Below are 27215 nucleotides of genomic sequence, written 5' to 3'. Positions count from 1 at the left end.
TGGGAATTAACCGTCACAATCTTTTGATGTTTCTGCTAGAACTACATGCTTGACTTTTTCATGGGGGGGAATAAGTTTCATTTTTCATAGCCTAATTTGGATCAAGCAAGTTCTGCTGATAAAAGTAAAATTTTCCTGAATCAAGTTTTTAACACAGCAGTTAACAAATTTGTAAATCTGTAGGCAGAGTGTGATGAGATCTTTAAGAAACAAACAAGTACTTTAGGTTGAAAGTGTAGCTGGACTTGCATCACTAATGAAAAAAGAGGGTAAGAAAGAACAAATCTCCGATTTTAGTTACAGTTTTTGTTTGGGAATCTTGTAGAGGCAGATTGTCCCAGGAAAAGGGACAAAGAAGCCCCATTTACCTCTGGAAAGATAGTGTTGTCAGTAGAGTACAGTAGAAGCTAGCTAAAAGCCGAAGGGCTTATCCACACAGCGTGATAACGCTCACTATGAGGGCGTGATTTCTTAAATTCACTAACGTGCATTTGGTCCCTTTGTAGACCCTACTGGTATGCACTAATGTGCTGTAATGTGTAAAAAGTAAATAAAAATGAGCTTACTGGAGCCAGATAATCCTGAGCTGCCTAGTGGACTAGTTACACTGAAGCCAGCCCTCTGTACTTAGCTTCTGCACCTTTCAATTCTTCTCATCCCTTGCTCATGATGGAAGAAATAATGGGAGTATGATTGGTGATAGTGGCTTCTCTCTGCCAACAGAAAGGAAAAGGATCTGATATGGATTTTCCAACCCTAAATAAACCATAATTTAAAAACGATTTTCATCCTGTATTCATACCGCCTTTTTAAAAACCCAGATGTGCTTGGTCTACATTACAAAGTTAGGTCAATGACCTAGTTGTGCATGTGCCTATGCTTAAATTTGTACCACCAATGTAAGCACCCCATTCCAGTGATGCAGTAATTCTTCCATCAAATCTAGCTGTTGCTTCTTGGATAGGTGGATTAACTATGCCAACAGAACCCCTCCTGTTGCCTGTGGGTGTTTATGCTGAAGTGTTATAGTGGCACAGGTGCAGCACCCCAAATGTAGACAAGTCCTAAATTGAACTTTACTGTTGGAGAACCAATGCAGGCCTGAGTGTTTCAATAAAGAGACAAGGTGGATGAGGTGTTATCTTTGATTGGACCAGCTTTTGTCGGTGAAAGACACAAGTATGTGCACTTACATAGAGCTCTTCTTCAGGTCTGGAAAAGGTACTCTGTCAGTGAAATAAAAGGATGGAACAAATAAGGAATTAACATGGTTTAAGAGACCAAGGTGAAGTGGGTAGTTAGAGCCTCTATAGTTATAGAACAAAGGTGGGTGGGTTAATTAAAGGTTGTAATAAGCTTTAAATACAGTTTATGATGTCCCTAGTTTTGGTTCCTAGTAGAGTTATGATTTTAAATTTCCAGTCTCATCTTTTGAAGGCATTGTGCAGATTTCCTTTGAAGACTGAGAGATCAGATAGATGAATATTTTGTGAAAAGTGTTTCCCAACAGGTGGATTGTGTGTCGAGCATTTTTCTGTGTAAGATCATTTGAGAACATAGTGATCATGTTATCTCAACCACATAGCTGTTGGGGCATTTAGTGCACTGGCTCAGATATGCCTCCTGCAATTAGTATGTATAGGATCAGTGGGATTGAACAGTGTTGTAGGGGGGCGTTTGATCAGTATCTGAGTGGAGATAGGTCTGGTTTTGCATGTGTTACTGTAGAGGCTGGTGCTGTTTTGGATTACTGGTTATTTGTTGTTAACATTCCATTTTTCAGTTTCTAAGAGATACTACTGTTAAACGCAGATTGCTCAGCCCTATTCAATATGGTAGCATGACATTTCAGAAGTACTTCATAATGTGTTTGCACTGTAATTGATAGCTTTGTAGAAGTTAACAATCTTAATGCTTTTAGTCTTTGGTTACCATTCAAAGCAATCTGCAACCAAAAGGTATGAAAGTTACAACATTGAATAGTTTGGCCAGTTTTTTTCCCCAGTAATGATAATGGGCTTTAACTTTATACCTTGTCTATGCTGTATGCTTGATTTCACTGAAGGTGTATTTTTGTAAAAATATAATACTGGAATGACCTTTGTAGAGTCTTACAATTATTGAAGTCAAATAAGCATCTTCTAGAACATTTTATTTTAATGCTTTGTTAAAAGTCTTTTTATGGGGGCACTCTTTTGACAGGCTGCACAACATGTCCAGAAACAGTCTACGGAGCTTTTCCAGTGTATGTATTTCAAAGAAAAAGTCCCTGAAACAGATGAGCGCTGTACAGCAGATGGTGTTGTTTACTCCATTCGAACAAATGGTGTACTTGTTTTTGTACCAAGGTAAGTCAGAGTTTGCATGGAAATAAGATATAGCAGGGCGTAGTATTAATGAAAACTTCTGGTTCTTGAGACGGGCAACAGTAACAGACTATAACATAGTTTGTTGTTGAAAGAGGGATTAAGTTTTAATTTAGGCCCAATGGTTTTCTAGCCCTTGAATCTAAAAACCAAAAAAGTTCCTAACAGGAAGAAAAAGGGGATGATACTTACAGTATCTATTTTGAATGCTTTATTTCCTATCTTAAATGATTGTCTGACCCTACTCCTTCCATTGTCCAGCTTCCTTATAATTGAAATTTGTACCACTTTAAATTAATTTTCCAATAACAAAATTAATTTGTTCTACTTAGTTCTAAGTGTTTTTATAACAGAAATTGACTGGATACTTGAAAAAAGGACAACTGTTTCTTGAAGAAAGTTTAAAACGGATTTCCCCAGCTACCTCTACTTTGCACTGCATTCATTCCTCCCATTAATTAACATAAGGGGTACCTAGATTTGGGGAGATGGAGTTAGAGAGTATACCAGCTGTATTCTTGTTTTCTTATTTTAATAGCATTCCATCTGTCTCTCTGAGGCTAAAAGGGTTGTGGTGGGAAAGAGTGAGATGTGGCAGCATCATGAGATGAGAGCATGTGTGACTGACATACTTTAACATCATGAAAAGTAACTCTTACATGGCAATTTTAATCTTGAATTTGTTTAAAATATCTTCCCATTCTATAAACTGTTATGCATTAGCTATAACTTAAAAAGAATACTGAACGGAATGAGTTAGGAAAGCAGCTGGGTCTGTGCAGAAGTTGGACAGCCCTCCCTTTAATACTCCAGTCTCCAAAAGCCAGGGAAAAAGCAGCTACTGCTGCTAAGTTAGCATGGGCATCCTCATATCCATTTACAGTAGACTTCTGATAATCCGGAACCTATGGGACCTAGGTGGTGCTGGATTATCAGATATGACGGACTATCAGAAGGTACTATAAGATGGTTATATATATACACTGTATACATTATACTGTATATAAAGTGTTCTTAACCCTTTATATTGTACATACTGTATACAGTATACTGTAATATTTTAGGTTTTTTAAGCCTTTTTTACCCTTTTTGCTCAGTTCAGCTGCTGCTACCTTGTGACTCATTTTTTGCTGACGCTCACTCACTAGGCTCTTGCCATTTTGATGCTGGACTATTGGAGTTTTACTGTACTTTGTAGTTACAGTTCTGATCAGCTCCTACTTCCTACACCTGACAAGCAGCTAAAGTAGACTTCAGTACTGGTTCAGTGGAGGGGGGAGTTGCAGAATGCATGTATAATATCTTCGGGGTTTTGCCCTTGCCCAATGCTTGCTCTTTATATTTAGATTGTAATTTTTTGGAAGAGAGGCTTACTTCACAACTGGGACACTTAAATTTCTTGATACATTAACTTGATTCATACTTTTGTCATTTATCTGAAGTTATGGGACATGCTGATCAGGATCCAGTGCATTTCTATTGTTTGTTTACATAGATGTAGTCTTTCCTCTGCTTTGGTATGTTGATGGTTTAGAATCACTATAGTGGGTGATGGCTCTGAATGGTACCATAATATTGTTTTGTGTATTTGTGTTTTCATTTTGTGCATCACATAGGTATGGCATTAAAGGTGCTGCTTATCTAAAAAACAAAGAGGGTTTGGTCATCTCTTTTCAGTCTGATGGCTCTTGTATGTGGAAACCGGGTTCTCTCCTCCACTGTCAGAACAGAATTATTTCTACTACAGCTGATGGAGAATTTGTTACATTGAGTCTGTTTGACCATATAACAGTAAGTCTTAATAAATTCACTTAATGGTGGAAGCATCAGAGCAGAAATGATGGGAAAAAAAATAAGTGTACTTTTGTTTCTAAGGTAAAAATATCTGTGCAGACTTCACACTGCCACCCTGCCACCATCAAGCTTGAAATAATTAGCAACACACCTTACAAGCGTGAAGCTACAGAACTCTACCAGAAGAATTCTCATATAATGAAAACTGACTTAATAAAAGAAGTAACTAGATCGGCAGAGGAAGCTCAGCTTGCGCAGGAAAAGAACACAGTTCAAGTAATTCAGGAAGAATATCAGGAGTATTGCCAAACAAAGGGAGTTAACTTGTACCAGCTGCTTGAGGAAATTAAGGAGTTAGCTCTACTAGATGTATCAGCAGATAACCACACATAAAGTACTAGTTGGTTCTGCTCTACTGAAGCAGCTTTCCACAATTTTAAATCTTGTTTTAAAAACTGATGTAAACGTTTTTAATGTTTTCTGCTTTTGCTAATGTGAACTGTACCTTAACTGCAATTTAACACTGATTTTTACAGGATGAGATAAACTAGTTCTATTTAAGATGTTTTATATGTGGCCAACTACTGTATTCTTCTGGAAAGACTACAGATTGTATTGTGGTGACCTCCTTAAAGATTTATTTTTTAAAAAATTGATCTTAAAAATGACTGGACTTTTTTTTTCTAAAAAAGATTTGTATAGAAAGTCTAAATACATTTGCATAAGCAATATTACACCGATGCAGCCAAAATAATAATCTTACTCTGTTTTCATCAAATTATTTAACTTTAAGTACCTTTTGATTCTATAGCTCTGTTTATCATCAACCTGAATGAAGGAGTTCTGCTTCATCCCTTATATGGCTTGCTACACAAAAGTGCACTTTAAAAAATTCAAAACTGGTTAAAGTTACAATACACAAATTAAATCCTCTTTCAGGCCTATTTTAAGATCAGCATAGTTATGGGGGGTTTTCATGGGCCTTAACGAAATGGAGACTTTAGGGGAGCTTTCCTGCCACTATCAAAATTAATACGAAGCTAAATGTAGCATGGTTTGATGGTAGACTTCAATAAGCACCAAAAGATTAGCATCTGAACAAAGTTTTTGGGAGGTTTTCAAAAGCAGAAAAACATCTAATTTCTATGGAAAGTCCATTTCACTTCAACTTTCCTGTGTTGGTATTCTGCCAGAATTGTACACCACCTGTTCTAACTTCATTGAAAATTAAGTATCTTGAGCATTCAGTGCTTTTTCCCTTCCCTCAGAAAAATTATATTGCCTTTAAACAATCTGCCTTTTCTCATCAACAAAAATATAAACTTGCCCTAGAACAGCCAGATATAACACTTAAAGGCAAAAAATCCTTTAAAAATAACAGTCTAATTCTGGTTATGAATGGGTAAGTCCACTATCAGATACTAAGACTACGAATGCTCAACAATTGTAAATCTGAAGCTACTTAATTTCCTGCCACACTGATTTTTCTTATAACAAACATAATGGGTAGAGTACATTTAGAGCAGATTTGATTGACAACTTTTGACTGACTAATTACTTCAAACAGCTAGGCATATTTGGTTATGTAGAGAATATTTTTCAATTTTTATTTCTAAAAGGTAATATCTTTCAAGGTCCTGTATAAAATAATTTACTAAAATATAAGCATTTCATAACATGAAGTATTGTTATAAAATGCTTCAGAACAGTTAAGACAAGATGCATGTTCATACTGAGCAAGTAGTTCCTGGCACTGTACCGTCAATTCTAACAAAATTAACAGAATGAAAAAACATTATACAAACTTAGGCTTTTCAAACCCTGGCAAGTTAAGGTTGATGAATGTCAATTTTTAAAAAGTCACTTCATAGTATCCTTTAGGGGGTGGGGAGCAGAAGTGGGAGGAAATCAGTATTTTCACTGATGCTTTTCGTCACTGAAAAAGCAAGTTTAAAAAAAAGTTTAAATGCAGAATAGCTGTGTTTCTTTCCTGAATTAAGGTGTTGGGGAAAAAACAGGTACTGGAGCTGATGGGTGCCTTTTTACATAGTGAAATAGATAAAAGTCGTTCAGATACATTGATGTCTTGGATAAGATTTCCATAGAATGTCCAAGGTAGGGGAGGAGAGAGCGAGCCAGTGATATTTGAACATACTTTGATATCTGGGTCTCTTAAACGTCATTGTATCCAGAGAGCGCGATTATTTGATTTCTTCTGCACATTTGAGTTGTGTATCTTTGTCCACAGCTTCCATAACAACTTTGGCTTCAGCAGTGTGAATTTCTACTGTCAGATCAGCTGGATCTTGAGCCACAGTGGTTTTAAACTTTTCTTCATTTGGCTGGGAGGTAGACTGATCTATTTTAAAAAAGTAAAGCATTATTGCCTATTATGTCAAAGTACTGTAATTTCATTTACCATCTTCAGTTTAAATGCTCACGTTCACATCTCTAAGCCACCCCCCTTAGCAAACCAGGACAGTCACTAATCTGAAATCTGTGACCAGAAAAGAAAATGTGCACTGGGTTTTGGTGGGATGAGGATAAACATGATGCAACCAACTTTCATTCTAAATTTAAGAAAGAAAAAAAAAAAAGTGCTATCAGTTATCCCCAAGGTATAAGTCTAACTGCAAGGAGTTAGATTTTGTGAAGTCTCCATTTCACACGTGAGATTGATGGTCACTCTTGAAGTCTGTACAGAAACCTCTCTTTAAATAACTTTAGTCTTCTAAATGGAGGTGGTTATATTTATCCCCTATTCAAAGTTTCTATGAATCCACATCACAGGGGACCCCCTACAAAGCTAAACTGCTTTGGCACCTGGGGCTGGGGTTCAGGGACTAGGGGATATGAAGGACTAGTTGACTATCCGATAAGCAAATGCTTATCAGATAGTCAACTAGTCCTTCATATCCCCTAGCAAATGCTTATCGGATACTCGCTCCCCGCATCTTGCTGCCTCTATCAGGAAGAGGCAGCAGGAGGGAGGAGGGGAAGGTTATTTCAAAGCAGCAGCGCCGCATGGAGCCTACGGCCAGACCCCAGGCTTGACGGGGCACTGCAGCTTTGAAACACCACCATGGGAGCCCAGCATCAGGCTCCTCCTGGCATTTCAAAGCAGTAGTGCTGCATGGAACCCAGGATCATCTGGGGACTCCCTAGCTGATCCGGGCTCCATGCGGTGCTGCTGCTTTGAAATGCCAGGAGACTAACAAAAATAAATATATTTTATTACTAAAGTGCTACAGGACCATTGTTGGTTTTTTTAGTTACAGACTAACACAGCTACCCCTCTAAGACCTTCCTTGAGGAGGCATTGATCTGTGTAGTTTTTTGAATGTTTAATCATAATTGCAACACAGTGAAAGCTCTCAACTTTGAATAGATAAAGATTAAATTCTGGAAAACAGAAAACTGAGGAAACATTCAAAATAAGATATTTACTATTCTATACAACCACAACCCTCTAGAAAATGTGTTGGGTGTTTTTTTCCTCCAAATAAATTTGTAAAGCATGTCCTGTTTGCTTCTTTGGTTTGATGGTATGGCCTTTGAGATTTCTAAGCTATGAACACTGCTTGTTAGCACTTAAAACTAGAAAATTCTATTACTAATTACCATTTTCTTGTGACTGACTGTTAAATTGCATCTTTGCCTGTCTTCTTTCCAAGGCTAATTGCCGGTTCTTCTCAATTCTTCGCTGTTGCTCCTCTGTTAAGGTAGTACCGGACTGAGAATCCAATTCTTCCTTCACATTTTCAGAAAAAGGGTCTAATTCTTCTTCAGGAGACATCCCGAGCCGATTATTTCCCCCTCCACTACCTGTATAAAAGGCATGAGTAAGAAACGTCAGTGCCTTTGAAGCTAAAGGTTTACCAATAGTGAAACCAAACATTCCACTGTAAATCTAAGACTGCAAGAACATTTTAGAAAATAAAATTTCTTCCTATACCTATAAAAAAGTTTTTCCTGTGGGACAACAGAGGGTCATCACCACATCACTGTTCCTGGCAGCCTTTCACCTTTAGCCACACTTGGCCTCCTCCCTGCTGCTAACTCCCATAACGGGGTTGGCAATCTGTGGCTTACAAGAGCTCTAAATATGGCGCTGACTCCTCAACAGCAGCACTCACTTTCCATGCACCTTGAAGATAAACTGCTACTAGGTTTGTGGGGAAGGAACTGTGGGCGGGGAAAGTGGTGAAGTACACCCAACTGCCACAGTGGCTGGCTGAAGCTCCAGCAATTATCACATGGCAGGCGGCTGCCGGTGTTTTAAAAATAGCTGCTCCACTGTGCCGGTGGCAGGACCCATGCAGTGGGGATGGAATGTACCAGGCTGGCGGAAAGAGGAAGGGACCTTGGCTGGTGCAGCTGCAGCCCGGTCCTCCCCGGTGGCCGAGGAGAGAGCTGGGGTTGCAAACCCCCCACAACAGGGGGGATGGCAAGTGCAGCCCCCTAATAAAACTTAGTAGCTAAGAGTAATTCACTAACAGCGTGGACCAGCACCAAACAGACCATATTAAAAAAGAGTTTGAAATGCACAATATGTTTTGACTATGCCAGCGTCCATATGTTGTGCATGAAGGTTTGAAGTAAATAGTAGAACAAAAGGCTTGTCTTCATGTACAGTCTTGCAGAGCTGCACCTGTGCCACTATAGCATTTTACTGAACATGCTACTACACCAACAGGAGAGTTTCTACTCTCTCACTCAAACAAAAACAAAAAAACACACTAAAACCCTCAAGTTTGTAAAATTAGTGTTCTATTGTAAAATTATTTTTAAAACTAGTGTATGGAGCCATCGCACAGAAAGTCTGATAACTAGACAGACACTGTCGGCAGGAACCATATGTTTTAATGTATGTGGCTGTACAGGGTTGCATTATATTACTAAAATACAACCAACAGTAAATACAACCACAAGGAATACAAGCAGACAGGGAAGATGGTAATTTGTTTCAACAGTTCTGTCACAGAATGATCAGAGAAAAAGGGAAAGACTTCTTACTGCTTACTCAACATGAGCAATGAGAACCCAAGAAAGCACTATAGTCTGCTATTTTCCTCTAATATTATAATTTTTTACACAACTCAATCCTATTCACTTTTCATGCAAGGAAAACATTTTTCCCCACTGGCCAGAAATGAAGACTATTTTCTGGTTCATCTGAAACACTCTGATTATAAAAAGCACTGTTGCATTATCCACTTCAAAATTCCCTATTACTACTTTTAAATGGCATGATTTTGAAGTAGTGGAAAGAACTAAAAGGAATAGCAAGTAAGGATGGGACGACAAAAAAAGAATAATCATAGACTGGATTGTTAAAATGGGAAGCCTATATCCACATCAATCACTTGATATGTTAATGAAGACCCTTCTACTCCCTATCCATCACAGAAAGAAACTTTAAGAGCATTTTTATTCTATACCTCTACCGGGGAAGTGAACCCTAAAAGTAAAGTTAAAGTTTCTTGAAAACTAACAATTCAAACATTGGTGTACTACTCCTGGGATTACTTATTATCCACTACCAGTGGAGAATGGACGCTAAGATATTGAGAAACTTCTCCTTTTACTGAATTTACTGAAAACGGCTCATCTCTAGAGAAAATGTAACCTGATCAACATGTAGAGGATAGACTTGAATTTGATCAAAGAAAAACTGAGTAAGTCAAGTCCCCCCCCCACACACACACACTGAAGGATGCACATGTTTTATTTTCCCATTGTACCTTATTTTTTCATTGACTGTGAAAGTTGAGAACAAGTTAATGTTTAATAAATAAACTACTGGAACAGGCTGAAGAAAAGCATACATGCCTTCATTATTTGTAAAATCTTCATGCAAAATTGGAAGATCAAGTCTAATTCGCTTTAAGCAGGTCTGAAATGAGAAGAAGCACTGTTTATTATAGATTAATGTTTTCACCAAAATATCTTACTACTATTTCACAGAAAAACAAGAGTTACATAAAGCTTAAAGTAAAATCTGAAACTTCATTGCTAAATTAATCTACAGCTGAGGATATAGGGTATAATCACAGGGCTTTCTGTCACCATCCAGGCACACATCTTTACTAATGTATTTCAATCACTGATGTCCTGAATAGTAAATAAATAAATTACACTGGGACCCAAGTGAAAAGAAAGTCAGGTGTATGGTATGCTTCAATCCATCTACTCACCTCTCATAGCTACATCAGAATGGAAGAGGAGCTGAACTTGGTAGTATGCTTTCCTCACCCGCCAAAAAAATTAGTATAATTTATGGAGGTTAATACTATATTAATTCCTACAGTACTTGATCTTCCTCTGTCTTTCCCCATACTCAAGATACTGCAGAGTACAATACTGGACTGGTCATAAAAATAGTATTACTAATCTTGCTGTACTGATGCAGCTTGAAGCAAATATACTGTGAGGCCTCTAGCTTCCACTATTTTTTTTTGGCTCACTAATTCCACTGGGATAGAAGTATACTATGCCCTTGTCAAAACCTGTAGAGCAATGGTTCCCAAACTTTTCGGCATCACACCCCCTTTTTTATTTTTGAGAAACTCATGCCTCCCTCCCCCCCAAAATAGCAGCAAAACTTGGGGTGGGATTGACGGGGGGGTATGTGGGGCTGTGTCTCCTCGCCCCCTCCCGCCCCGGAACGTCAGCACGCCCCTTAGTTTGAGAACCCATGCTGTAAAGCAGTGGTCTCCAACCTTTTTACACCAAAGATCACTTTTTAAATCTCAGAACGGGCAAAGATCTACTGCCCCACCCCTTCATTGAAGCCCCGCCCTCTCTATTCTCCTCCTGTCCATCACTTGCTATCCCCAGCCCTTACTCTGATAAACAGTTTATTTTTAAATTATGCGATACATTCAATTAAAATCACGTGTTTATAGTTATGAAATAAATGGTCTGTTTTTTATTCATGCTATTTAAATCTAAAATGAAACATTTATAATTATACATTTTGTGGGGACAGAGTACCACGGCTGGGGGCAGGGGAGAGAGAACAGGGTGCTGGGAGGGCAGGGGACAGGGTTCTGCAGCAGGGGACAGGGTGCCAGTGGGGACAGAGTTCGGGGAGTAGGGACGGGAATAGGGACAGAGTTCTGTAGCTGGGGACAGGAGAGTGGGGACAGAGTTCGGGGAGAGGGGACAGGAATGGGGACCGAGTTCTGTGATTGGGGCCAGGGGTGTGGGGACAGCGTTCTGTAGCTGGGGACGGGAGTGGGGACAGCGTTCTGTAGCTGGGGACGGGGAGTGGAGACAGCGTTCTGTGGCTTGGGAGTGGGGGCTGGGAAGTGGGGTGCCAGTGGAGACAGAGTCCCCTGTATCTCCCTCCTCCCAGCATTCTCCCCCCCCTCAGGGAAACCAGGGGGCGCCTGCCCCGGGGCCAACCCCCCCCCACCTCGTGCAGGGAAGCCCCGCACGCACCTGCCCCAGGAGCCAACCCCCCCACCCGCGCAGGGAAGCCCCACGCGCGCGTGCCTGCGCCGGGGCCAGCGCTCCCTCCCCGTGCAGGAAAGCCCCGCACGCGTCTGCCCATGGGGCTGCCCCCCACCTGTGCAGGGAAGCCCCGCGGGCGCTTGTCCCCGCGCCAAACCCCCCGCGCCGGGAAGTCCCGCGCGAACGCCTGCCCTGGGGCCAACTCTCCCCTCCCCCTCTGCGCGCCCGGAACCCCTCTGCGCACCTCCCGCGGGGCTGACTCACCCCTCCTGTGCGGTGCAGGGGGCTGGCAGAGCAGCTAGCGCACTTCTGGAATTGCCGGAAGTGGCGCTAAGCTGCGGGACTTCTGAAGCCAACACTACCTCTTGAGGTAAGTAGTGGGGCTTCTGGGGGGTGGGAGGGAAACGGGGGCGGGGCGGACAGAACGCCTCGCGAGCGACTGGTCGAGGCCTCGAGATCGACCAGTAGCTTGCGATCAACCTGTTGGTGACCACGGCTGTAGAGCCTGATGCCAGGCTCACTGCAGCATTTCAAAGCGGCAGTGCCGCATGGAGCCTGGGATCAGCTGATGTCTCAGCTGACCATGGGCTCTATGAAACACCGTGGGGAGCACGGACCAGGAGGGGACTGCTTGAGTCCCCCACTGGCCCCGTGCTCTCTGCTGCTCTTTTGCCTTTGAAGTGTAGCAACAGGCCCTGGAGGTTTTTCGCCTTCCTCTGTAGCATGGGGCACAGATCACTTGCTGTAGGATTCTCTGTATCTTGGGGTCTTTAAACCATCGTTTGAAGACTTCAATATCTGAGATACAGGTGAGAGGATTATTCTGGGAGTGGGTGGGAGAGATTCTGTGGCCTGCATTGTGCAGGGGGTCAGACTAGATGATCATGGTGGTCCCTTCTGACCTTAAAGTCTGAGTATGAACAGCCCTAGGGCTTTTGCTACACTTCAAAGGCAGAGGCACCCTTATCGACTAATCAAATAGTCGATGCAAATTACATTGGCTAACTGGTTAGTCAATTAATTAAAATTTTACATCCCTACCCTAGTCCCCTGGATCAGGTCTTATGACGATGTTATTTTTCACCTGTGAGATCTCTCTCTTTGCAGGTGATGGTAATGTGTTTAAGCTGCTGCTGCTGCCCCGCTTTTAGCCACCCAGGAATCTGTGCCTTTCTTCACAGTTCTTTAGAATTCGTCTTATTCCTTACATTTCTGTTTGGGCTGAAACTTTGGTATATTAGAATATTGTTTTCCTGGTTCCTCATCTTCCCATTATCAATGCAGGAAACACCAACTAAACACTCTGCTGCAGATATAAATATAAAAATAAATTCCAGAACTTCAAAAATAGCGTTGGTAATAAAAGATGCACTAGGGATGTATGCGAATAATCAAGTCACTTCTTCCCACCCCCTTGCTGCCAAGGCAGCAAGAAGGGTGGGGCCAAGTTAAAAGCCAGTTCCCCCAGCACCGTCTCTGCAGACGAAAGGGGACAGGGGAAGCAGAGGTGCAGCGGGGGATCAGGCACGAGCTGGGACAGCTGAGTCCCTGGTTGGACCCATTCCCCCACTGCGACTCTCCTTTTTAAATATTGTAAGAGTCGCCTGGTTCTTACTACATTTAAAAAGGCAGAGCCATAGCGGGGTTAGCTCCCAGGACTAATTTAATATCCTTAGCACCTACAAGTTACTGCAGTTTCTCTGACAGTGTGCTTCGAATGAAAGGTAATGTATAATGCACTCTTAAATAATTTATTCAACACTGGCTGATACTTACTTCAATTAAATGTACAAGTGCATTTATTTATTTAACATACCTTCCGTTGTTGCATACTACCCTCCCAAACTCTGCCCCCTACACAACACAGAATTTGTAACAAAATAAAAGTACATGAGTAGTACTCACCTGAACTTCCTTTTTATTTCCCAACAACTCTACTCTCTCAATGAAATCATCAAATTGCAGTTTAGGAAACAGCCTATGAGCCCAATGTTCCATGTGTCTTAAAAGTGTTTTCAAGTCCTCTGTCTGAAACATAAATATAAGACATTCAATTCCAACAGTTTGATAGGTCTCCAGATTTGAGAGTGAGAAATATTTTCATAGACATTGGTAGTACTGTAATTGGTTTTTGCAAGGTTGAAAGTCTCCTGGAAACCCAAGAGATAATTATCAGTTGATTTTACATTGTACTAAATAAATTAATGATTATGAGCTGTTACAAAATAGTATAGATAATCTAGAATAAGAATGGTGATCAGCATTCAGATCCATACCTGCATTGACTTTAAAGCACCTTTTCAGAATCCTACAGTTGAAAACTAAATTTTTTTTTAAACAAAAGTTCTTAAAGAAACAGAACAGAAAAAACAAAAGTGATTTATTGTCACAATTATGGCAATCAGGGTCCAGACATCCCAAACAGAGAACAGAAGGTTTAACCCCCCCTCCATCCAAAAAGGAACAAATGAAGCAATTGATCGGTGCCGCCCGTCACGTGACAGCAAGGGGCTCCAGGGACGCTTGACACCACAATGGCCTTGCTTTCCCTTTTTCCAGGGCTGGGCAGGAGCTCTGGTTGGCAGGTCTGCGGGGGCTCCCCTCAGCCTGGCACACGCAGCGCGGGCTCGGCAACCTTACCCCCTCACCCCATGCCTGGGGCAGCTCACACCCGTGCTGCGGGCTTGCCCAGCGCTCAGGTGTGCTGGGCCCGTGTGCTGCTTGGGGCTCGATCCTGGCCGCCCTGCTGCTTTAGGGGCTCCGCTTTTAGGAGTGGGCCTGTACCCGATTCCCCCTCCCAAAACTTTGCAGGCTGTGTGGTGGGGGGTGGGGGTGGGGGTGGGGAAGGAGGGAGTCGCTCCCTTGCAGAGCGAGCCCAGCTCCCAGCTAGAGCAAGGGGGGAATCCGGGGTCCTGCCCCTCCGGGCCGAGGCAGGAATGGAAGGGAAGGGGAAGGGAGGGAGGGGCTGCTGCTGCCACCGGGCTGAGGAGAGGCAGGAGCGCTGGGGCCTTGGACACATCCGGGCAGCCCGGGGGAGGAAAAGGAAGGGGGAGGATGCGGCCCCTCACGAGGATGCAGCATCTGGAATCCGCTGAGGATGGGGCAATGCGCATGCCAACCGCTGCCGAGACAAAGAGCAGAGCCCACCTGGGAGGCCCCCCCCCCCAGCCACTGCCACTCTGCTCCCGCCCCTCGGACAGAGTGTGCTGGGCCCCCGCCCCTTGGCCAGAGCATGCCGGGCTCCCGCCCCGTGCCAGCAGTGTCCATATTATTCGACATTTCTGTTGTCTGACCATCCTCTGGTCCCATTTAGGTCGGATAATCGAGACTACTGAATGGTCATAACTAGTACTACTATTTCAAATGTACCGCATAACGGGAAGAGGCACTTCCCAAGGCTGATATGTTCACAAAATAGGCTTCAAGTTACGACACATTTGTCCAGTCAGGAAGAAACAATGGTAGGACACTAGGCTAGTGGAAAAATATCCTGCTCTTAAGATATCCTGCTCTTAAGTTGAGAGAGGATTTTGACACTGAATAAATATAAATCACCACAGACAGAGAGGGGAAGAAGAGTCTTTTAAAAGCAGGCTTGTGATTGATGTTTTCTTCCAGAAACTTGGCCAGTTATGTCAATGAAACAACAGTTGCAGAATAAGCAGCCTTATTATCCACCCAAAGTTTAAATAAAATCATTCTGTAAACAATCACACATTAAGAGTTCCAGCAGAATGGTTCCAGTGTTGGGAAATTAACTAGAAATGGTTTGAGGTCAGGTTCATTTTTTATTATCATATTTTCTCAATTGATGTAGCTTAGTATGACTGAAAAAGCCCCCCACCCAAGATGCATTTGAAATAGCACTAGCTGACCCTGTTTTAGTCTAGCATAGAGTCTATACATTTTAGAAGGTAATGTTTGATTTAGTTCTGGAGCTTTTAATTGGGAGGAGTGAAGTAAAAAAGTAAACATTTCATCCAAACTGTATTACTAATCAACAAGAAGAATTGCTCATATTTCTTACCTCATGTCCTTTACCCTTAAATTTTGCATTATCAAATACATGTCGCAAGGCTGGAAGTCCTCTCTCTGAAATTAACCTGTGAATATGAAAAAAGTGTCCTGAATTAATGTGGTTTTCAATTTAAGTTATTCAATTAGAAATTCTAACACGGTTTGTGATTTTTTTATTATTAGTAACATGATAGCACACAAAGATCTCAATCAGGATGAGGACCATTCTGTACATTGCCTAATACAAACACATAGTAAGAAGCAGTCTCAGCCCTAACTTACAGTCTATGTGGAACAGAGGGGAAAACCAATTCTAGTATCCTAATAACCAAAAGGTTATAAATGAATGCTTCCAAGACACCAAAATATGATATCCCCAAACATTCAGTATACTTAAGACACATTTTAACAATATAGGGATTCAGCCCTATTTGTTTTACCATTTAAAAAGTTTTGCTTGTAGAAGAAAGTGACTTTCTACTCCCTAACAATTCTGCTTTATTCTTACAAATATAATCTCAAGAGCACTTTTGTATAGTTTAAAATCAGACTCAATGCACTTCACAAAACTGGCTAACATCCTGAAAAGATCATAAGTCTAAAGACTCATTTTAAAGGATTTTCCAATTTAAAGAACAAAAAAATAAAAATCTGAAGAATTGGAAAAACTCTCATTTCCAGCATCACAGAAATCCATGGCACTTTCTTGGGAAATAGTTTTCTGTTTCCCCAGTATTTTATTGTGAGTGTATGACTTACATACGATAACAGCGCTATAAAAGTAAAGACCAAAAGCCTCATGTCCATTCTGCAATGAGCGAAGTATATCCTATATCCACAACCTAGAACTTGGTAATGACCAAGTGGGTAATGTGGAACACCTTAAATCAATTTATGACAGGCAACCACATAAAGATTCTTGTTATTTGAACACTGAAATCATCACTAGTACATAGAAATATTCTGCAACAAATACCTTTGAGCATCTAATTTAGGTATCGGCCTTTTAGTTGTTTTCTGTGTAGACACAGCAGAATCCTTCGTTTGGGATGATTTATTTCCATCTGGCTCTGATAAACAGCAAATAACATACTATAAATCTATAATGCAAGTGATACCAACTATCAACTCAAATTAGTGTTTAACATCTTTATCTTCTATTAATATGTCACTGGTTCTACCAGTTGCCAGTTTTCCACTGAATGTTTATAATGCACATACTGTGCATGTTATTGTGAATAACTGATGCCTGTATGTTCTCTCTGCCTCCCTTCCCCCAAATTCACTTTTATAAGAAAGGCTATGTCTACAAAAGCACATGATAAACAAAACTTTTGTCATTCATGGGTGATCAAATCCCCTCCTCCATGAATGACATTTTGCCACAGCACATGTACATGTGAACTCTGTTTTGTTGGCAGGAGCCCTTTGCTGCCAATAAAGCAAAACTCCCTCTTTGGGGATGGTACTACTTTGTCAACAAAAGTGAAGACAAACTGTGTTCACACACACTTTCAGTGACAGGGCTATATTGACACAGTCTTGTTGCTAAAAGCTGTGTAGCCTAGGCATACCCTAAGGGTGCATCTACACAGCACCCTAAACTCGAAAGAAGATACACAATTTGCATAGTGCAAATTGCGTATCTTATTCAATTGTATTTTGAAATTTGGTGCATCTACACAGCGCCAAATTTCAAAATAGCCACTATTTTGAGACATCCGCATGCCTGTTATTTCGAAAAAATATCAAAACAACAGGCAGATTTAAAAGACCCGGGGTAGCTATTTCGGATACCTCTGATGTGCCCTAAGTGCTGTTTAGATGTGCCCTAAGTGTTTAAGCAGAGAAAGGATCTGTTATCTTGAAAGAACAATCTTTTCTGGCAAATAATATGACTATTTCCCATCTTAATGAAAATCTCTGCTTCTACAAATGTGTACCTTATTTTGTTATTTAGTGTAACCAAGAATACATTGAGTATGCTTTTACAGCCTTGATTTTTGCTGTTAATTTATAACTATGGTTTTGGGAGCCCTTCAAGGTATGGGGGAAGAGGGAGGGGAGAAAAGGAGAGTACAACAAAATAATGGCAACGAGACTATGGCCTGATTATGCAAAGATTTACACACATGCAAAATCCTATTTTCTTTAACTCTGTATAAAGTTGGTTAAATTAAGTGCTCACAGGGTAAAGCCATGTGAAGCTGATACCTATTTAGGGACGCAAAACTATCAAATATCCTAAAACAGTGGGAATTTTTTTGGATTTTTGTGTTTGTTTTCAGACCTGTAACAAATTTTGAATGGCAGTATCAACCCTTTTGGGCATCTTAGGCATAATCATAGCTGAATAAGTAATGGCGATGCCACCTACATTTTAAAGCAGTGTTTCCAAAATGGTGAAAATAAAGGTTTCACGAGAAAATTCCATTACAATAACATTTTATTATTTAAAAAATAATAATTAATATTACGTGATTTTTTTGTTTTTAAATGTTCAATTAAACTTAATGTTGATCTCATGACCTTGTTTAGCATTTGTTTATTATTATAATTACTTAATTTTGATCTATTTTTTCAGTTCCATATATTAGACTTATTAGGGGTTCCACAAAATTCTTTCGAGTTTAAAAGGGTTCCGTGGCCAAATAAAATTGGGAAACACTGTTTTAGAGGGTTATAGTAGAATAACCAACAAAGCAATGAAATATAAGTTTTAAACAATGTAACACTATATATAACAATGATGACCGTGAAGCTTGAGGTGGTGGAGTCAGAGAGTGGGATATTTCCCAGGGAATATCTTGCTACTAAATGATGATCTAGCAGAGGGGTGGCCAACCCATGGCTCATGAACTGCATGCGACTTGCAAAGAAAAAAATTACGGCTCCTGACGGAATCTGGAACCGCTCAGGTCAGCCGCTCTCACGGTCAGGCCATTGTGAGCTGTATGCGCGCGCACAGTCCGCGCTCGTCTGCTCACAGCCCCCAGTACACTGTGTCATATCCTGCACATGCAGGCCGGATTGCACACAGCATCCCAGCCTGCACGTGCTAGCAGCCGGCTGCAGAGCACAGGCAGTGGCAGCGGCTCTGGGACCTGGGCATAAGGTTAGTTGGGGAGGAGGACTGAGTTAGAGCGGGTAGGGGAGGTGTCTGGCTCTGGGGAAGAGGAGGAGGATTGAGTGGGGGGGAAGTGTGCATGGCACACTGACCGCTCAGCGCACGCACCCCAGCACGTGGAGGGAGACACGCAGCTGTAGCGGCAGCTCCGGGACCCAAGAATTATGTTAGAGCGGGGCGGGGGGGTTGTGGCCTGGCTCTAGTCTGGGGGAAGGGAGGGGAGAAGAAAGGAGGGGGATTGAGTTCAGGGTGCGCGCGTGTGCACGCACGCATGAGCACGTCTCAAGGCTGGTCGCTCAGCACACGCTCCCGGAGGGAGATGCGCATGGCTGTAGCAATGGCTCCACCTCCGGGACCCCAGAATTAGGTTAAAGCAGGAGGAAGAGGGGGGGATTGGTATAGAGGGGGGACCAGTGTGGGGGGGGGGAGGAAGAATTGGGTTGGGGGGGGTGTGCCTGGCTCTGGGGAAGGGATTGGGTTGGGGGGGCAGTACATGGCTGGGGGGGGTTAGGTTGGGGGGGGAACACAGGGTGCCTGGGGGAGGGCAGGGAAAGAGCAGCTGGGACCCCCAGGTACAGGCCCCAGCTGTCTCTGTCCCCTCTTCCTGGCCAACCCCTCCCTTGAGTACCCTGCCTCAGCACCCTGTCCCCTGCCCCCACCAGCATAGTTGGGGCCACATTAGTGAGGCTGGGGGGGGGGGGGGGGGAGTGTTGGAGCAGGTTTTTTTTTTGTTTTTTTTTTTAATCTCACTTATGTGGCCCCAACTGACTTTTCTGTGGGTCAGTGACCCTTGACTCAAAACAGGTTCCCCGCCCCTCTCATAAATAAAAAGACAAAGACAATACTGAAACATTTTGTGTTTGACATATTTAAAAATGGAGCCTAGCCAACAAGCCCCTGTCTGGCTGCAGCATCAGAACACTCTTGCACACAACCCCCAACTCCAAACCTGAGCCTATCATACACTGGAACCCCGTCCTGAGCCTCTCACATCCCCAAACTCCTGCACCCCCACATCTCCAGTCTTCTGCCACAATACTCCTGCACCATCCACACACTGCAAATCTGTGTCTTGAGCCCATCATACTCCCAGCCTCCCTGCCCTGAGCCCCTCATGCACCCCAGCCCAAACTCCTGCACCCTCACAGCCACAAGCCTGTGGCTTTCTCAGCACCCCAACCCTCCACCTGACCCCAACACTCTCCAGCCTGGAGCCCCCCCCCCGAGCCAGCATCCTCCTGCACCAAAATTCTGTCCCAGTGCTTGCACCTTTTGTCCCTTCCCAGTGCTTTTTTTGAGCCACAATAGCAGTGGAGACAGCATGAAGAGCTGGGGCAAAGTTGTTGAAAAAAGAAAAAAAGGGGAGAGGGGGGCAGGGCTGCAAAGACCCGGGGAAAAGATGTTAAACAAAAAAAAAAACAAAAAACAAAAAAAAGCGCCATGCCCTGGGACTGAGTACCAGCATCTATTTTCCCCCAGTGCAGCATTTTTGGTTTTGCTCAGTTTTGCCCCGGCTCTTCATGCTGTCTCCACTGCTATTGTGACTCTTCGTCTGGAACGGGTTGGCCACCCCTGATCTAGCACTTGGTTTAACCCTCAGGGGCTAATATGCTGTTAATGTGGCCTCAAACTTTAGAGGCAGCATGAACTGAGGCAGCTGGGAAGAAACAGTCAGGAAGCTGCAAAGACTTCCATGCACAGTGGCTACTGCTATAGCAAACTAGCCACACTGTTCAAGCCAACTAGCCACATGTGGCTAGCGCGTTGGACTAGGGATGTAACATTGTACTTGACTAAACGATTAACCAACAGGTAGGTGCTTATCAATTAATGTTATTGACTTACATGCAACACATCCTCCTCCTTCCCCCGCGCAAGTAACTTTTTAGCAATCTGGCTAGCTCAGACCCAGCTCATGCTGGGACCCTGGCATCAACCCCCATGCCAACTCTTAGTCCTTATAACGCAGAGCCGCAGTGGAGGTTAAATGCCGGGTCCCCAGCACTAAGAGCTGGCATGTGGGCAGGTTGGCTCAGTTCTAGCTCGTGCCAGAACCCAGCATCAATCCCCCGCTAGCTCTTAGTGCTTATAGTGCAGAGCTGCAGTGGGGGTTGCTGCTGGATCTGGTAAGCGCCAGGATTGAGTGGCAGCGCTACTCCTGATCCATTGTGTAGTTGATAAAATTTGCTAACTACACAATTAACGAATTACATGTTTAACATCCCTATGTTGGGCAATTTGGTTTTAATCATATCATTATTACAACCTTTTTATGTTTAGTGCCCTCATTTGGCAGAATGTTACAACTCCTATTTCATTTTGTTAAAAAGTCACATTTTACCAGCAATAAAATACTTGCACACATTGCAATCTCAAACAAGTGGTGTACACTATTTTGTTTGATTACTGTAGTATTAATTTCTTTTAATTGATACTACAAGAATATATATTTTTCAGAATAAAATCACATATTGAAAGATCTATTTTTGTTTTACAGGTATTTTGATGGAAGAACACACAAAATATAGAATATGTTTCCTTCCCCTTCAAGCTGTGTCAGGAACAATCAAGTCTAATTGTAATTTACAGAAGGAGAAAAGATTCCAATCAATTTTATATAACTAGAATTTGTTTTATAAACCAATTTAACAGAATGTGACACTAACACCACAATCAACTCCCAAGTATTTCAGTATCTATGTTACAATAAAGATAGTTCTCTAGAACAGTGTTTCTCAACTTTTTTTTTATAAAGTACCCCTTTAAAAAAAATCACAAGTACACCCAGTACATACAGTTTTTAGACACACACACTTTTTTTTCCCTACCAATGCAACAAGTTTGTTTAAACAACTTAAATCTTAGCCGAACAGGTGATGAATTTTTTGGGTGTTGTAACAGGGAAGCTGCCCTGTCCTGGCCCTTTAAGAGCCAAACCCCAGCCTGGAGCAGGCCCAGGGAGTTCAGCCCAGCTGGGCGGCGTTGGCCAATTAAGGCCCAGCTGGGGGTTATAAAAGGGAAGGGCTGCTTCAGCCAAAGCAGTGTGAGCCTGGCTGCCGAGGGAGCAGGACGCTCTCTGGAGCTAGGGCAGGGCTAGAGAGTCAGGCTGGGCCAGGGCGCTTGGACAGCCAACCGGCCAGCCTGCTAGGCCTGCGGCAAGGCCGTGAGCCTGGCTGCCGAGGGAGCAGGATGCTCTCTGGAGCTAGGGCAGGGCTAGAGAGTTAGGCTGGGCCAGGGCGCTCTGACAGCCAACCGGCCGGCCTGCGGACAGGCCTGCTGGAGAGACACCAAACCCCCGGAAGGGGAGCTCAGAGCGAGTGACTTGGGCACTGCCGGAGGGCAGTGTGGCAAAGAGAGCAACACAACCGGAAGATTCCAGAGGGGAAACGCCACGTGAGCGGAGGCCTGTGCGGGTGGAATGGACTGATTCCGGGGGACAGATGACGGACCCCTGCTACGGTGGTGAGTGACCCCCTCACAGGTGTAAAAAGTACAAAAATAAGTGCTGAAAAACTTAACAAATTCAGTTCTCTCCAAATTTGTTGTGTTGACGTACCCCCCCAGACGTCTCTCGAGTACCCCTAAGGGTACTCGTACCACTGGTCGGGAAACACTGCTCTAGAAGATACATCCACTCCCTGACTTACGAACACACCGACTTACGACCATCCGTACTTACGACCAACCCTCCATTAACCCCATTATTATATTTTTGAGTTGAGAACCATGTACGTCAAGTTTTTTGGGCAGCGCATTTAAGGGTATTTACAACTTACAACCAAATCGAGTTACGACCAGGTGTTCGGAATGTAACCCATTCGTAAGTCGGGGACTGCCTGTACTCACCTTCACTAGCTAAGGCTCTTTCAAAATCATCTCTTCTTGGAGAGGAAGGTGGTGGAAGAGGTGGAAATGTTTCGTCTTCTGTTTCTTCATACTCAGGAAGATCAAACAAGTTGTTTGCTAGTGGATCTATCATCTTCACAGTTAAGCTTGTTCCCCCTGCAGAAGAGCACCAGACATCAAAACAGTTTAAAAAGGTGGTGCGGCGAACAGGACATAAACTATTAAAGATACAAATTTTGTTGGCCGATACCTGAATTTTAAGCCAAATTTTGCCAGTTAAATGGAGAATGCAAGATATCAATTAATCCCAGATATTAAAGACTGGGACACTTCCGCAGATAATGAATCTGTGCTGCTGATGTGACAAACAGGAGAGCTGGTCCTAAACTGCCCATCAGAACAGTTTCACAAAAATACTGGATTGTTAGCTACATTATTTTATGACTTTCCATGACAAACACTGACTGTGTCAAAAAAAAAAAAAAAAAAAGGAAACCATACTGGAGCATTTTTGAAGGGGAAAAAAACCCCATTTTCTAAAATAAAAAAAAAATCCCACCAGATCTCTCAGAACCCAATGTGCTTGGTTTAAACACAAATTAGGGGGGGTGAGAGATGAAAGCGTCTCCAGCTGCCAGGCCATTGGGGGAGTCTCAGGGGGTCCCTCTCAGGCTCTTTGAGACGAGCCCGCCCCGCTCTGGCAATTCCTGGTGGGCCCAGAGCTAGTTCCAACGGAAACAGCCCCCCAGCCTCTTCCCGGCTGTGGGGGGTGTTGATGAGGCGGCCCCGTACCACGCTGGGCCGGGAGGCTCAGGGCGAATCCGGCGGCAATTCAGCCCCGTGCCCAGCACAGAGCGCCCCCCTCGCACCGGCCAGGCCCCTCCCAGAGCGCCGCGGCCGCCTGCTACACCCATCCGGGGGGGGGGGGGGGGAGTGCCCCACGCGGTGAGGCAGAGCAGGGCCTGAGGGGACCGAGCCGCCGTGGGAGCCCCTTCCCCGGACACTACAGAGCCTCCCTCCGTCCCACGCGAGGCCGGGGAGGAAGCGAGGGAAAGGCGCGCGGTACCTCAGAGCCGACCCGGCCTCGCACGGACACCGCCTCCACGTCCCGGCGACTGGAAGGCAAGCCCAGCCCAGCCACATCCTCCCGCGCGGCCGAGAAGAGAGGAACGAGAAAAGAGCGCGAGAAGACGGCCCGGCTCGCGACCGCCCTCCCATCAAAAGCCGGGCTCTCGGCCCGCCGTCGGGGACGGAATCTCGCGAGCGTTCCAATCTACGGCGCGCGCATGCGTTCTGGCTTCCCGCAGGCTCTTTTTTGGCGCCAAACATTCCAACGGCCGCTCGCTCGGCGCGAGAGGGGAAACCGCCGTCTTCGGACCGTTGGCTGCGGCACACTGTCAGGGAACGTCCTGGCTTAGCCAACAACTGCGCTCTTCGCTCTTTGCATTGGACAGTGGGAACAGAGTCTAGTCATGTCTGTCCACTACAACGTCTAAAAGCTGGTCAAGCAACCTTCCATCCATTGATTTGTTGGAAAGGGTGCGTCTGCGAAAAAAGCGATGAGGAGTCCTGTGGCACCTTATAGACTAACTGAAGTGTAGGAGCATAAGCTTTCGTGGGCAAAGACCCACTTCGTCAGATGCATGTCTGCGAAAAAAGACAATGTCGTTCCGGAGGATAGCAAAGAACGTTGTGGGCTCTTCTTACAATGAGGTTATACCATGCCAAGAAAACGTGAAAAAACGAAAAAGAGCAAAATTCAATCATCAGTATGATGCCTCCTATTTAAAGTATGGTTTTATTGCATGGGATGATTCACAGGCTCCAAAAGCGCAATGTGTTCTATGTGCGGAAACGCTTTCCAACGAAGCAATGAAACCTTCAAAGCAAATTCAGCATTTAGAGTCTAAACATCCCGCTCTGATAGAAAAAACAGTTGATTTTTTGTATCTGAAAAACAAATTTGAAGGACAAAAACAATTATTTTGCGATACCACATAAGCGCTTTCCAACGTAGCTGCTTTGAAGGCATTGTTTCTAGTAGGGTTGCCAGATGGTTTCAACAAAAATACGGGACATACTTGAGATTACATCACAATCTACATTACATCTTATTTAGAAAATACCGGACATTTATATTATCTCTATTTTCTCAATTTGTTTCCTGAACAGAAAGCTCAAATACTGGACTGTCCGGTTCAAAACCGGACACCTGGCAACTCTAGTTTCTAGTAGCACATTGGATTGCCAAAGCTAAAAAGCCTTTTACAATTGGCAAAGAACTGTTGGGGGGGGGGGAGAAAGCAGCTTGCAAAGTAGGACAAGTTCCTCGTTCTGACAACACTGTTGCCAGGAGGATCAACGAAATAGATGAGGACATTGAGGAGCAATTGCTGGAGAGGATAAATGAATCTCCGTAGTTTTTCGATTCAGGTGGATGAACCAACCAATATTGAAAACAAGGTAATGCTGTTAGTATATAACAACAAATGGTCTGTTAGCACTTTATAGACTAACAAAACATGTACAGTAAAACTCCATTAGTCCGGCATCCAATGCTCCGGGACTCCTGATGGTCCGGCACCATCAGGAACCCCGAAGTGCTGGGGCAGCCGGACAGGCTTCCCCCATTCAGCTGCTGCTGAAACTGACCAGCAGCTGAATCGGGGAAGCCGGGAGCAGAGCAGCTGGGGTGCTGCCGGGTTGGTCTGGTAGCGCTGCCCCTCGGGACCAACCGGGCAGTACCCCAGCTGCTCTGTCCCAGGCGTCCCCAAGAGCAGCTGGAGTGCTGCTGGGTTGGTGCCATAGCGCCGCCCCTTGACGCTGCAGGACCAACCTGGCAGCACCCCAGCTGCTCTATTGCAGGCATCCCCGATTCAGCTGCTGCTGAAACTGACCAGCAGCGGCTGAATCAGGGATGCCTGGGGCAGAGCCGGACTATCGTAAGGGGGGGCTATGAGGGGTCTGAGGTCCCCTTCCACCCCACTCCAGACCCCTCATAGCCCCCCCTTCTGATAGTCCGGCATATTTGATAATCCGGCACCCCTTGGGTCCTAAAGGTGCCGGATTATCGGAAGTTTACTGTAGATGGTATGAACTTTCATGGGCACAGCCCACTTCTTCAGATGACTGGAGTTTTAGTATATGTATGTTATATTTTTGAAGATGACGTGCATGAACATTTACTGTGTGTACTTCCCCTGCCTACCAACACAACAGAACAGGGGCAGAAATCTTCAGAGTTTTGGATTATTACATTTCAGGCAGGCTCTATTGGACCTATTGTGTTGGAGTTTGCACTGATGACGCTGCCGAATGACTGGAAGGCTTTCCGGTTTCATGACCAGGGTAAAAGAAGTGGCACCTGAATGTGAGTCTACCCACTGTGTCATTCATCTTGAAATGTTGGCAAGCCAAAAACTTTGTCCTGATCTTCTCGATGTTTTGCACGACATTATCCGTATAATTCATTATATCAAAACGCATCCACTAAATTCACATTTATTTGAATTGCTGTGTGAGGATATGGATATCCCTCTGCTGCTTGGGTCTTTCTGGCTAGAGGTCAGGCCAATAAACCATCCTGAGCCAGGCAAAAAAAATAAAAATCCCCATTGGCAGCATCAGCCCGCCAGCCACATGGCTCCAGTCCCCATTGGCAGCAGTAGCCCGCCAGCCACATGGCTCCAGTCCCCATTGGTAGCAGCAGCCCGCCAGCCACATGGCCCCAATCCCCATCGGCAGCAACTGCCCACCAACCCGCGGTCCTAATCCCTGGCAGCAGCAGCCTCCTGCCACACGGCCACAGCCCCAACAACAGCTGCAGAGGAATGATGTTGCAGCCTCACCTTAGTGTTGTCTTGTACTGAGAGAGTATATAGACCTGAGTGTCTGGTCTAGGAGGTTATGGCTCCCCCTGGCCACATCTGACCAGATGTTTAGGTTCTTGTCCCAACCCAAGCTGCAGAGAGAGCCCAGAAAGTTTTATTCCAGAAGGGGAGTTTTGGAGAATATGGCATGGGCACTTAAATAGAGGACAATACCAGTTCATTAAAACCTGTATTAAAACAAGTGAAACGTCAAAAGGCACATAGTTGCTAAAACATAATAAACATAAAGGACTCCCTCTGATAACACTACACAATTAGAGATACACTCCTTTTTGAAGACCTGGTGTTAGGAGGCATAGAAACAGCCTTGCTCCTGGATCACCAATGAAGTTGAAGGTCCAGGCAGGTAGAGTGTAGAGCAGCTAAACTATATTACGAAGCTAAGCTAATAGTTGATCGAAGTGCATGAGCAGCAGAGAAAAAGTGCCAAACTAGAACCTAGAGAACATTAGTAACTCCTAGACTAAGCAACATGAATATTTATAGGGTCTTGGCATTTCTTGATTCAGACCCAACCTACCATGACCAGATTTTATTTCCTCATCCTAAGAAATTATGGGTACACTTATTCTATAGGTTAGTTGATTATGATACTTAACACTACATGGGTATGTCTACACTAGCTCGTTAATTCGAGCTAGGTAGGCAAATCAGGGAACCGGAGTTGCAAATGAAGCCCGGGGTTTAAATATCCCGGGCTTTATTTGCATGTTCCCA

At 43.9% G+C, this 27215-nt stretch overlaps 3 protein-coding genes and 1 non-coding gene across 5 annotated transcripts in view; 2 read left to right on the top strand and 2 right to left on the bottom strand.

The window, feature by feature from the left end:
• The window catches only part of DIS3L (DIS3 like exosome 3'-5' exoribonuclease), a 34158-nt gene extending 29333 nt beyond the window's left edge, over positions 1 to 4825 (top strand). For both annotated transcript variants that reach the window (XM_075896870.1, XM_025187818.2), the window contains 3 exons: positions 2203 to 2348; positions 3983 to 4157; positions 4242 to 4825. In XM_075896870.1, coding sequence (XP_075752985.1) covers positions 2203 to 2348; positions 3983 to 4157; positions 4242 to 4553 — 633 coding nt within the window. In that variant the 3' untranslated portion in view covers positions 4554 to 4825. The remainder of the gene's footprint in view (positions 1 to 2202; positions 2349 to 3982; positions 4158 to 4241) is intronic.
• A 970-nt stretch (positions 4826 to 5795) lies between these two features.
• Positions 5796 to 23824, bottom strand: TIPIN (TIMELESS interacting protein). The gene is made up of 8 exons (XM_075896876.1): positions 23675 to 23824; positions 22609 to 22764; positions 16612 to 16705; positions 15646 to 15721; positions 13524 to 13646; positions 9989 to 10056; positions 7782 to 7981; positions 5796 to 6519 (listed from the first exon to the last, which is right to left on the bottom strand). The coding sequence occupies exons 2-8, from the start codon at positions 22739 to 22741 to the stop codon at positions 6362 to 6364; spliced, it is 852 nt and encodes a 283-aa protein (XP_075752991.1). The 5' UTR covers positions 22742 to 22764; positions 23675 to 23824; the 3' UTR covers positions 5796 to 6361.
• On the bottom strand, positions 8956 to 9089 carry LOC112546831 (small Cajal body-specific RNA 14). Its single transcript, XR_003090552.1, has one exon.
• A 73-nt stretch (positions 23825 to 23897) lies between the features above and the next one.
• Positions 23898 to 27215, top strand: part of MAP2K1 (mitogen-activated protein kinase kinase 1) — an 84723-nt gene continuing 81405 nt past the window's right edge. Inside the window, exons 1-2 of the mRNA XM_014576602.3 lie at positions 23898 to 25071; positions 25872 to 25978. Of these exons, the coding sequence (XP_014432088.1) occupies positions 25977 to 25978 (2 nt within the window). The 5' untranslated portion in view covers positions 23898 to 25071; positions 25872 to 25976. The remainder of the gene's footprint in view (positions 25072 to 25871; positions 25979 to 27215) is intronic.

Source organism: Pelodiscus sinensis, chromosome 14, assembly GCF_049634645.1.
Source record: "Pelodiscus sinensis isolate JC-2024 chromosome 14, ASM4963464v1, whole genome shotgun sequence".
NCBI lineage: Eukaryota > Metazoa > Chordata > Testudines > Trionychidae > Pelodiscus > Pelodiscus sinensis.
Note: the sequence above shows the minus strand (reverse complement) of the source record. Positions and strands in the feature narration are given on the sequence as shown.

Excerpts from the sequence above, each read along its gene's own strand:
- TIPIN (XM_075896876.1), bottom strand. The coding sequence starts at position 22,741 with ATGATAGATCCACTAGCAAACAACTTGTTTGATCTTCCTGAGTATGAA. Across the intron at positions 13,647-15,645 it reads TTAAGGGTAAAGGACATGAG|ACAGAGGACTTGAAAACACT; the intron begins GTAAGAAATATG and ends TTTATGTTTCAG. Across the intron at positions 7,982-9,988 it reads TTTACAAATAATGAAGGCAT|TGGAGGGGGAAATAATCGGC; the intron begins GTATGCTTTTCT and ends TTATACAGGTAG.